Source organism: Choloepus didactylus, chromosome 8 (assembly GCF_015220235.1).
Source record: "Choloepus didactylus isolate mChoDid1 chromosome 8, mChoDid1.pri, whole genome shotgun sequence".
NCBI classification, from domain to species: domain Eukaryota; kingdom Metazoa; phylum Chordata; class Mammalia; order Pilosa; family Megalonychidae; genus Choloepus; species Choloepus didactylus.
In genome coordinates this window covers 126,305,223-126,317,146 of record NC_051314.1, presented here as the reverse complement: position 1 = coordinate 126,317,146, position 11,924 = coordinate 126,305,223, and the positions used below count along the sequence as shown (strand labels likewise).

At 53.4% G+C, this 11,924-nt stretch overlaps 1 protein-coding gene across 2 annotated transcripts in view; it reads right to left on the bottom strand.

Moving 5' to 3' along the window:
- VWF (von Willebrand factor) overlaps positions 1-11,924 on the bottom strand; it is a 160,911-nt gene that overhangs the window by 106,567 nt on the left and 42,420 nt on the right. For both annotated transcript variants that reach the window (XM_037844993.1, XM_037844994.1), the window contains 5 exons: positions 11,161-11,272; positions 10,159-10,205; positions 5,245-5,381; positions 4,311-4,449; positions 3,240-3,340 (listed from right to left, as the gene is read on the bottom strand). In XM_037844993.1, the coding sequence (XP_037700921.1) occupies positions 3,240-3,340; positions 4,311-4,449; positions 5,245-5,381; positions 10,159-10,205; positions 11,161-11,272 (536 nt within the window). The remainder of the gene's footprint in view (positions 1-3,239; positions 3,341-4,310; positions 4,450-5,244; positions 5,382-10,158; positions 10,206-11,160; positions 11,273-11,924) is intronic.

Sequence of the window (11,924 nt, the reverse complement as noted above, 5' to 3'; positions counted from 1 at the left end):
AAGATGGAGCAGGGGCTGGGACCCAGGAGTCCTAACTCCCACTCTGGCATGTAATTAGCAAGGCCGTGTGACCTCCCTGTGATCTGAAACCCTTGTGATCAAGCCCGATATGTTCTCTCGGAATGCCTTCCAGCTTCCAGCTCTGACTTAAGGTGCAGGATGGGGAATCCAGTAAGTGTATTTCCCATAGAAAATGTATCCAAGTAAATATCATTAACAAGAAAGGGGACGGAGTAATGTTTCCTCGTTACTTTATATTACCAGGTGTTGCCCCCTTAGGCATGGAGGCGTTCCTTGACCACGCTGGTAACAATTTAAATCCTCCCCCACCCCCAGCATTTCCTGTCCCTGTCCCTGCTATTTTTTATCTCCCTGGATATATCACCCTCTAATGCATGATATACTTAACTTTTTTGTTTTGTTTCTTATCTGCCCATCCCCCTTAGAATTTTAACTAAATAAGGCAAGGAGTTTTGTTTTTGTTTCACTGTTGAAACCTCAGCATGTAGAAGTTCCAACAGTGTCAGTGTCTATGGACGTTCAATAAATATGTATTGACTGAATGAATGAATTGTGAATGAATGAATGAATGAATTGTGAATGAATGAATGAATGAATGAGTTAGCAAGTGAATAAGGTTCTCCTCTGGGCACAGGCTAAGATGCAACGCCTGCAGTCCAAGTCAGCCCTGAGCAAAGTGGCAAAATGGTGGTGACTCTTTACTTGCCCCTCCCCCACTTCCCAGCCTCTTCTCTCTCTCTCCTCTCCGCACAGAATGTCCCCATGCTCCCCCAAATCCCCTCTTCTTCACCCTCACCAGGCCTGCCATCACTAGCATCTTCTGCTGTTTAAAAGTATATCCTCTTCCATGCCCTTGGCTTGCCTTAGTGGTGAACTGGGGTAGGGCTTTGAAAAGTGGGTATATACTGATTTGTACTAGGCTGTGGCTGGCTGATAGCCCTACATGGACCCAAGATCATTGCACTTCCAAGAACATGCTTGCTGTTTGCAGTACACCTCTGGTGAATGGCAGGTCTGACAAAGTGAGGACTCTCACAGGATCTTTTCTACCCATCTCTGCCTGAGGTGGGGCTAGACCCCACATCACAGCCGGCTAAGCAGGAAAGCAGCACCCAGGAGGCATGGCTTTCTCGTCCACTGCTTTGCTGCCTGGACCAGCCCAGCCCTCGGGGACAGGGCATGTGCACTCTACCCAGGTGGGAAGCCCACAGGGCCCCAGCAGCGCTTCATCCCGGCCTCCTCTCCCCTCCTCCCCCAGCTAGTGCCCTGCATGAAATCCCATAAGCCCCCAGGTGTCAGCACTGAGACTCCCCACCTCCTGTCCCTCCCACAAATGTCCCCTTTCCCCTCCACATCAAAACACACAGGACACTCCTGCAGTGCCCAGGGCCATGTGACCTGGTCCTGAATCTTGACCAATGAATTCCTCTTCTTGTTAGCTGAACTGAACCACCCCAAAGATAACCCTATATCCCGTTTCCACAAAAAAGCTCTAACTCTCTCCTCCTCAGAGGCAGCTCAGCTGGACACAGAACAGGGCAGCCTGATGGGAAGGAGGGCGGCCGCCCAAGACTGAGTGGCAGACAGGCCGACTGAGGGGAGAACCCCGAACGCTATCAGTGTCCTTTCCGGGACAGGGGAGGTTGTGGAGAAAGCGGGATGGCTAATGCGGAGGGCTTCCCTGGGAGAAAAGGGTGCAGAGGACAAGACCAGGCAGAAATCATAAGCCTGAGTTCTGGTCCTCACTCTGCCACCACATGACCGTGAGGCCTGGGGTGAGCAGCTTTCTTGCTCCAGAAATGATGAGCTTTCCAACTTGCCACAGGAGGGTGACCAGCAGGCCTCCAAGACCTGCCTGCTCCATAGTCTGTGGCTGGAAGGTTTATGTAATAGTGTGAAACTCTCTTAGGTCTCCAAGGCAAGGGAAGGAGCACAACAAGAATGAGAATGGAGGGAATAGCCCAGCACAGGCTATGCCAAGAGCCCCAGGGAGCACAGGACCCCAGGAAGCAGGAGGGGACTCGCCAAGACTCTGAGTCATGATGGAGGGTGGCGGTTCTCAGAGTGCAGTTGTGGGACCCCTGAAGGTTCCTGAGCCCCTTTCAGTGGATCCATGAAATCAAAAGTATTTTCATTTTTAAAGAATACTTTATATGTAATACTGTCATACACCTTTTCAAATAACAAATACATTATTTTCACTCTCATTCTTTTACAAATGCACGGTGGCGTTTTCCAGAGGCAACATGCCATGTCAGAAGCAGACAGGAGAATCCAGCTATTCAGCAAGACATTCAAGAACTTGCTAGAAATGTAATGGTATTACATTCTTCTCGCTAATTCATATTTTGGTTTTTGAAAATATAGTTAATCTCACCACCACCCCCCAAAATGCTGTTTATATTAACATGTAGTGGGCTTACTATTACATTTAATACATTAATAAATATCTTAAATTTGTCTCTGTTTTAACTTCTAATACAGTAAATCTCAATAGACACAACTCTCAGGAGCAAAATATCTTGGGGCCCTCGATCATTTTTCAGAAGGCAAAGGCATACTGAGACCCAAAAGGGAGAAACCCTGGCCCTGTGGGAAAGACACTGGCCAGAGGCCAACCTCCACTCTGCCACCGATCATCTCCTTCCTTCCCTGGGACTTGGCTGCCTTGTCTAGGAAATGGCAGTACTGATGCCTGCCTGTCCACTTCCAGAGATATTTCAAGTGAAAAATCATATACAGAAGTCCAGTGAAAAATAAGGCCAGCACTCCAAATGTGAGTGGGCAAGGACCACAGGAACAAGCCCCGAGCAGCCCTTTCACGGGCAGCAAGAAGGCTTCTCCCCCAGGGACACAGGACACAGGGTCTTGGCTGCGAGTTCCAACCTGGCTCTTCCTTGGCCACCGACAGTGGGCACCCCAGGGGACACCCCTGCCCCCCGGCCTTGTTGGAGCCAGCCCCACGACAGCCAGGCCCAGACTGGAGGCCCTTGGGGGACCTGAGCCCCAGAAATGAGAATCCCCAGGGTGAACAGGGGACATCCAGAAAACAAATGCCTGCTTCTCATAAACAAGGGAGGCCTGTTCCCTGTTCTGGGGGTGTAGGGACGGAGGAGAGACGGATTCTTCTCCCACCACACAAAGCCCTTCTGCCCAGAGGACGGGGGATCTTTGTAAGGGTCGGGATGTGGGGAGGCGTGAAGCGTGGAGGGCCCTACCTTCACCAGCAGCCTCCCACGGCCATCCCAGTCCATCTGCAGGTCCTCCCTGTAGCTGAGGCGCACGGAGGCCATCACGGTGTGCTGGATGCGGAGGTCACCTGAAGCAGAGCAGGGAGGGGACTCAGGCTGAGGTGGGCAGGGGCCCAGGAGTGGCTCACAAAGGACCGTGTCCATGAACAGCAATGAGTTAGGGTGCAGATGGGGGTGTCCAGGGGTCTTGAGGGGCTCTCAGGAGGGAAGTGACCAGGTGGATGTAGTGCCAAGAGGGTTCCCCAAGGAGAGCGCCTCGGCATCCCTGCTGTGGCTTGCCATTCCTCCTTCTGCCACAAGAGGGCAGCAGAAACTCCTGCATCCTTAGCTTTAGGCGGGTGCCCAGCAGCCAGGGGCTGACTACCCTGAAGCCCCAAATGCCTCGGCCCCTCTGCCATCACACTGCACCTCCAGGCATGCCCCTTGCCTTGAAGGAACATATCATCTCATGGGGACACACACACAGAGCACTGAACATGCATGGACAACCCAAGTCCATCCGCTGCATGCAATGCCACGACAGTGACAGACCCACTGGAAACGAGACCTCATGGTCATGCAGGAGGCAGGAGGGATCTGAGAGTTGCTTGGAGGACAGAGGGTGGGAGCCGCACTGTGCAAAAGCAGTTTTGCTTTGGCTAGGCATAGTGCAAACTGGACAGTCACTGGACAGTAGGTTCCTCCACAGGTCACAGGGTCACCTGGCCCAGCCCTGAGTGACAGTCTCTGCTCTGACCCATCATCACCCCTACCTCTCTGCATCAGTTGCTGCTCCTTTCCCACCTCCACATGGAGCCACCCTGCCAGCCCCAAAGGGGCAAGTGACGTCAAGTCAAATGGAAATCTTGGATTCCCTTTCCCCTCCACACTCTCTCCCAGGCCCAGAGCAGCTTCCTCTTCTCTAAGCATTCAGCCTCCTCCTCCAAGAAGCCTTCCTGATGTACAGTGATGTGTACTGAGGCTACCTCTCTTCCTCTCCAAAGATAACTCTGCATCACAGTCCCCTGGGGTGGGGTGCTGTGGGAGAAGGGAGCCCACCTTGCAGGAGGGGGATCTGGACGTCTTGGCCTTCCATGGCGACTCCTCCCCCGTGCTTCAGCTTCACAAGGCTGTTGTGCAGGCCGGGCAGCCGGACAGTGGCCGAGCGGGTGCAGACAGCGTCAGGGTCATCAGCACACTGCCAGAAAGGGCATGAGAAGTGATGATACCACACACACACACACACACACACACACACACACACACACACACTCACACACACACACACACACACACACACTCACACTTCCCCACCACCACCACTAGCCCAGCACCCAGCCCAGGGCCCATCTAATCAGAGAAAGACCCCAACACCAGAGAGCCTCTGGCCTTCACATACCATACAACTCGACTCACAGAACATTCTACGTGAATGGGGCCCCCCAGAGTTGTGCAATAGGAAGGCCCTAAACCCAAGCCCCACCCACTGCCCCTCCTGGCCTGGTCTTTTATGAAGAACTCTAGGCCACTGGCCCTTCTTGTTCCTCAAACCTAGCATTCCAAAGCGAATCAGGGACTTTGATTCTCAGAGGAAGGCCTACTCTCTATCTGTCCTCACCATTGTCTCCTCTAGAGAAAAAGGTACACACACGTGCCCAAGCCCCTTCCCTGTCAGCCCCCAACTCCATACAGCAGAGGTTTAGCCATGGGAGCAGCAGGCTAGACCTAAAGAGGATGCTTCTCCTGGCTATAGAGCTGAGCCAGCCCTGAGCCAGGGACGGTTGGCAGGGCTGGATGACGGCTTGCTACATCTAAAGAGAGACAGACTGGCTGGATTTCCAGAAGAATGAGAGGCTAACCAAAGCCCAGAAGAAGGGACCTCCCTCCCGCCCAGCAAGCGATTCCCCACGCCCTCCTGGGGAGCTGCCCTCTCGCCCGGGCAGCTCTTCTGGCCCCCTTGGGCAGCCTGCTGGGCTGGGTTGGCGAAGCTCACCTGCATGGTGTCTATAACGATGGAGAAGGAGTGGTCCTGGCAGTCTCGGGCCAGCAGGTACTGGCAGATCCCACTGAAGGTGAAGTACCTGTTGTCAAAGCTCTTGAAGTGGGACTGTCCTGTGACCAGGCACTCCCCTGGGGGGACACAGAGAAAAGGGGGAAGATTGGGAGGAGATGGGAAACTCTCGCAGTAGTGGGGAAGGTGGAATGCACAGACAGGCAGGGAGCCCCTCATCAAAACTCCCCGGATGCTCTTTTTCCCACCAGTCTAAGAACAAGTTCTACATGAGGCCTCTAAGTCAGTTCCCACTCCTAAAACCATAAAGCATCAGAGTCAGGTCCTTCCGTTGCACCCCTCAGTCTATGGATAGGGAAAGGGGAAAGGGACTCGCCCAGGGCTACATGGGGTCAGTGGCAGAACCTGGACAAGAGCTGACACCTCCTGACCCCCACCACTGCCACTTACCCTTCTCCTGCCACAGCCCACTCGAGCTGGGTTCTGTGCTTCCCACAGGGGTCAGGGGTCAAACCAGACTCAGGCACCACTGGCCCCAGGCCCACAGACTGCCCAGCGCAGGGAGGGGCTGGTCAGCCTTGGGGAAGGGGGATTCCAGGCCACACTCACCCTGGAGAGCCCCCTGGGAAGTCAAGCAGCAGAAAAGGCAGCCCAGAGGTGTGGGGTGACGGGGGGGGGGGGGGGTGTGGGGCTGAAGCCGGGGTTCTCTCCAGGCCCCCATGCGGCTGCCCTCAGCTGGCAGCTTGCCAGCCCAGGCTGACACACTTGGGGGTAGGTCTAGCATTCTCATGCATCACCCTGCCACTCACAGCTGGGCCCACATCTGGCCCTGACCCAACCATGACCCCATCCTCCCCCATGCCTCAGCCCAGGCCTGAGACCTCTGGCCCCATGCCCCTCAGACCCTAGAGATCACACGTCCTGAAAGGGGTCCCTGCAGGAAGAGGTCTCTGCCGACATGTCCAGCAATACCCCCGCAGCCCAGCCCAGCTTGGGGCAACCCTCTCCAGGGCCCACAATGGACCTGGATCCCTTCCCAGCCTCCCTCTCTGCATCTCCTCTCTCGTTCTCATCTTTGCCTTTTACTCTAGAGAAAAAGAAACATATATGCATTCCCCAGCAGTTCCATAAAGGTGGGGTCCTCCTTCTGCACGCGCCCACCCTGACCCCCTCATAGCAGAGACTTGGTTCTCCATAGCAATGACCCAGCCTGCACTGAAGTTCGCCCTACGAGTCACTCAGCCAGTCCCTTCCAGGCCCATCTCCAGGAGCTGGGCCCTGTCACATGACCGGGGGGCCCCACGGGCAACAGGGGAGAGTCCAGCTCCACAGGCCCCCACTGCCTGCCAGTGTCACACCTGCATTCACCCTGACAGGTGCAGTCAGGGGTTAGGGCCAGACTGCACAGCTCTGGACCCAGGCCTGGCCCTGCCCTTGGTATAAGTGTTTGAAGGCAGAGTTGGGGGGTAGGGAGAGTGGTCACCCCAGGTTGCTTGTAGGTGTCCCTCTGCCTGGTCCCCAGGGCAGCTGACCCCTTCAAGGACAGTGTGGGCCAGGAGCACATGTCCAGCCCAGAAGTCAAGAAAAAGTAGGGGAGCCCCAGATCATTCTCATGAGCATCACGATCCTACCCCATCGCGCCTCAAGAAGGGTGAGGGGGAGGTGGGGGGCCCTGCCAGGAGGTCCAAGCAGAACAGGCAACAAGAAAGAGGCTGATTGCAAACGTGCTGAAATTCCACATCCAGTGAAACCACAGGAAAGCCTTTTTTAAATGGCTATTTGTCAGAAATCACTATCATTCTACAAACAGCATGATAGGGACATTGTGTCAAATGGCTTGACCCTGTGACAGTAAAATGGGAGGAATTCTTTCCCCCCAACCTTTCTCTGTTTTCTCAGGAACACTCTTATCTGAGTAAGAAGTTGGACATCTATTATCTTTGACAATGTCCAGGAAAAGAGGGGTCAACGAGAAAATATGCAAGTATCCGAAAGCCAAACCGTCGGGACTCGAATCTAATTCTCTGATCTGATTTCCTGCTCTGACTCCCACTGATGTGTGTTCCCAGCTTTCTCAGGAATCAGAAGTCTAAATATTATATTTAGCTTATCTTCTTGGTACAGTCGATGGACAAGCTGCAAGCACAGGAAACACAGGAACACGAATGCAAGACTAACACACGAATGAGAATAACGGGCCACATGGTGAGGCTTACCATCCTCTGGCAAGACAGGGGCCTTTGGCATCCCCATCAGTTAGATGGTGAGCAGGGCAGCCCCCACCCCAACCCCTAAGCAGCTGGCCCACTGCCGGGCAGAGGCGGTGGGCAATAAATTTGGGTGAATGAATGAAAAGCAGATGACTCTTTAAAAAGCATAAAAAGTAGAATATCCAGAAGTTTGAGGAGGTCCACTCCTACATGAAAAGAAATAACCCCCTTTTCTCATGAAAGCACATCACTCCTGCTAAACAAGCCCTTCTGTTTGCAGTCCGGGAGCCCTCACCCAGAGTGTCCTGCTCAGACCATTTGCTTCCACTCTTTTCTGCCCAGCCTGCAGAAAGACCAGCCTGCAGACTTTGAGTAAAGCAGCTGAGGCAGACTTCCTCTCGACGTAAATTTCCATCAAAGCACAATCACGCAATCTGGACCAAGCATGCAAGCTGCACCTCTAAGGACTGAGAGGGTTCCATCTCATTCATTGCTCCCAGCAAGTGGTCGTTATTATTATCTCCCATTTTACTGGCAAGCAACAAAAGCACAGGGAAGGTACAGAACCTGCCTCAGGTCCCAAAGTGGTCAAGCAGGGATTAGAACCCAGGCATCTGGCTCCAGAGCCCAGAGCACTTGAGGCCTCCCCTCCTGCCTCGTGGGGAGGCTCCTGCATTCCCATGGGCCTGTGTCAGCCTGATCCTGGGCACACGAGGGCATACCTGGGTCTGGATACACAGATGGTCTATGAAAGAAGATGCACTGCCCTGGCCAGAAGGAGGCCTGGTAGGACAACAGAAACCCCAACACAGGCTGGGACAAGCTGCAGGAGAATTTCCATGACCTTGGGGAGTCAGAATCCGCCCCCATGAGTCCCAGACCCCTGGGGATGCACATACCCATGGGAGAGCCACCTGCCCTGTGTTTCTCTTCACTGCCTCTGTTGACCGGGGAGGACTGGAGGCTTCAGAAACCACTGAGCTCCAATCCCAAGACCGAATTAGAAGGCCGTGTTAGAATTCATCAGAAGTGTTCCTGAGCCAAGTGCACAGCAGCCCCACGCAAAGGCCTCCCCTCCAACCAGCCAGGGTGGGTCACAGGCCTCCTGCACCACCAAACCCAGGGGAGGCCCTGGCTCAGTGTCACCCTGTCTTACCACTGGTCCAGCCCCCACACGCCTGACCCCACCCTCCCCATTCCCTGCTTCTCTGGACAGGCACCTGTGTCTCAGGCCCCCTCTGGCCCTGCTTGTCAAGGGTGATAATGTGATAATCAGTCTAACAGACCACAGTGAGCTGAATTCCTAATTCCACCAGCTATGGTCTACAGAGCTTACACAGTGAGCATCTGTGTATTTAGATATTAAATTTTTTCATAGGTCGATTGCAGCAGCCTCATATGTCTTTCCAAGTGCTCCTTAGGCCTTCCACGGGGTGTGGTTACACTAAATGGGAGCACTGCTAGCACTTGCAAGGGTGATCTTTTGTCCTTCGTGCTTCCTTCAAGGACTGCACAGATGAACTGGCTGACTGGCCATCCCTGGGCTAGACTTACCCACCTATCCCTGGTGCCCACGTCCCATCTAGACCCAGATTTTTCTCAGTCTAGGGAGTCCCAGGGAAGATCCTGAGTGACCCTTAAGCCTTTGACCCACAGACCCCAAATATAATCCCAGGTGTCCAAGCTCACCCCCTTCCGTACCACCTTAGCCACGGTCGCCCCTTGGGACCAAGGGGTAGGGAATTCTTCATCTAGCTGCTTGCAGCCTGCAAACATGGAAGCCCATGAAGTAGTGCCCAGCATGCAAGCTGAGACAAAACTGGCCATTAATTATTAAGTGGGGTGCCTTTCCAGAGCTCATAAAGGGATGGCACAGACTCTCCAATAAAGGGGCGGATCGAGGACTGGGAGGGAGGGGGAAAGGAAGGGCAGTTGTGAGTTTGAGTTCTAACTCTGCCTCTTAGCAGCTGTGTGACTTTGGGCCAGTTGTTTAACCTCTCCGGGTCTATTTCATCTTTCGTAAAATGAGAATAAATAGCACCTGCCTCGTAAATGATTGTGATGTGCTAATGCACATACAGTGCTTAGCATAGTGCCCAGCACACTGTAAGCTTCCTATGAGTTTTCACAAAGGAGAAAACCATCAGCAGAAGAACCAAGGTCACTGGGGACATGAGGCAGAAGGGAGCTTAGACTTAGGTATGCAGTAAATAGAAGAGAGTCGGGGCCCAACAGAGGGAAAAGTGAAGGGCTGAGATTTTCAGGGTGGGGTGGAGGGGGGGGAATCAGTTGGTGGCCAAGTTTTCCTAGCTCTTGGGCCATCCCAAGGTGTTCATGTTAGACATTCCAGAAAATTCCATTAAATCTCCCACTTCAAGCCTAAAGAATTACCAGGTCCTTCTTCCTCTTAACTTTCCAAAGGATTTGCATTCCCTCTGCTTAGTCAACCATTACCTCACAGATCTTGCAGCTCATTCAACCTTAAACCTTTGAGCAAACACATGCTAAGAAAAGAACAATAAAACCCTAGCCCAGGTGCGTTCTCTCCTTTCAGCTCCTGCGGGGCAGAAACCAGTGCTGTGGGGAGGGCACCCCTCCTTCCTGCCCAGACGTGTGGCCTCCCTGGGTTACCGAGGGTGTGCCTCTCCCTTCAAAGAAGGGATGGGGTGAGCGAAAGTTCACCTACCTGGGCATTCTTCATTGCTGCAAATCCACAGGCTATTTCGGCAAATGCTGTTGGGGACAGAAGCACACGTCATTGGTAGTTCTGCAAACCCTACAGTACATGAATGGATTTCGAGCTCACAGCAGATACCAGCCCCCAAGGGAAAAGGTCTAGGGAGAAGAAGGAGCTGAGGCTAGAGGATTCTTTAAGGGCAGGGCATTGGGTACAGAGGAATCTTGGAGATACCCAAGGGGAAGAAAGCCTGTCATAGAAGCAGAAGAAGAAAGAAAACCCAAGAGGATATTATGTCCCTGAAATTCTACCAAGGCGCCAAGAAGTCAAAGGCCTGTCTCCACACACAGCCAGCGGAAGACAGCAAGGGAGAACTGCTGAATGGGGAATGCCCAGAGCCATGTCCGGCAGCCAGCTGAGGCTCCCTGAAGGCTCAGTGAGGGCCAAAGGTGCCAAGTGGGGGGAGACAGCAGAGGGAAGAGGTCTGGAGACAGGAAACGATGAGTTATTTTCCCTGGAGGGCAGGGAAGGGCAAGCTGGCCAGAGGAACCATCCAGAAGGGCTTGACTTGAGTTAAGCAGGGGCAGGAGCCCAGGCTGGGCCTGGCCAGCCTCAGGGAGCCACGGGGGGCAGGCTGCATGGTTTTCCACTGGGCACTCCTGCTTCCTACCCACCATGAGATCAAAGAGCTCAAGGAGAGAAGGAACTGCCCACTGCCTGGCGGCTGCTGTAAAGTCCCACTTCGGGGACAGCAAGTCATTTTTCAAAGCATAAGTTGGGGGCAAAGCTGGAGATGTTGCTTGCCTGGGAACCATCCCACCTCTCCCATTCTGCAGACATATCTGTAATATATTCCAGCTCCCCAACACTAACTTCCAGGCCCTGCCACAAGCCCCCCGTCTCAGTCTCTTCTCCCTTGGCCCAGGCCAGGCCCTGTTCTGCCTGCTGCTGCCCCTACTGCCCCAGCTTCCCCTCCAAAGCCCCCAGCCTGCACTGAGCAGCCCCAATTACCAGGTGTTGCAGTCTCGCAGGAGGGAGGAGCCGGGAGGGTACCGCTTCCCAGAATGCACACAGGAGCACTCGGCGCTCTCCAGGCAGCGGCCTTCCTCGAGGAGCTGCCCCTCTGGGTTCAAGGGCACCAAGGTAAAGTCTTAACATGGTTATCAGCATGGTTCATCTCACAATCCTAAGTCCCCATGGGTGGGTGGCTTAGGGCTTCTTCCAGGAAACTCTAAGAACTTGTTCTGGAATGTCTACCTCTGACATGAATGCCATGTGCGGGAGATGGGGAAGGTTACCCATCTCCATTCTATAGATGAAGACATGCCGGGAAGAGTCTGGTTCAAGGTCTTCCGGTGGGGAAACCAGGAGTCAAAACACATAGAAACTCACTCTTGAGAATTAAGTAGTGTTTTTTCACCAAAGCCCACAAAGTCTCTCTTGAGAAAGACTTTCCAGTTCAAAGCTCTTTCTCAGCCAAGCTCACATGGCAAACCCAGGACACATTTTAAAATATGTTTCTCCCAGATTGGTTCCCTGCCACCCAACTGAGAAAACAAAACACGGCTCAGATTGGGCCACGTGCTCCCCAAATAGAGTCCCTGTTGGAGCCGAGGCCATCCTTCTATTTCCTTAGACAGAAGTGCTTTCATGGATGCAATACAACAGGAAAACATAAATTAAAAATAATCCTGATCACTCTGCACAAAGACTTTTAAAAAATAAATAAAAGGCCTCTGATTTCGGCAACAGGGAACAAACACAAGTGGCCTTCA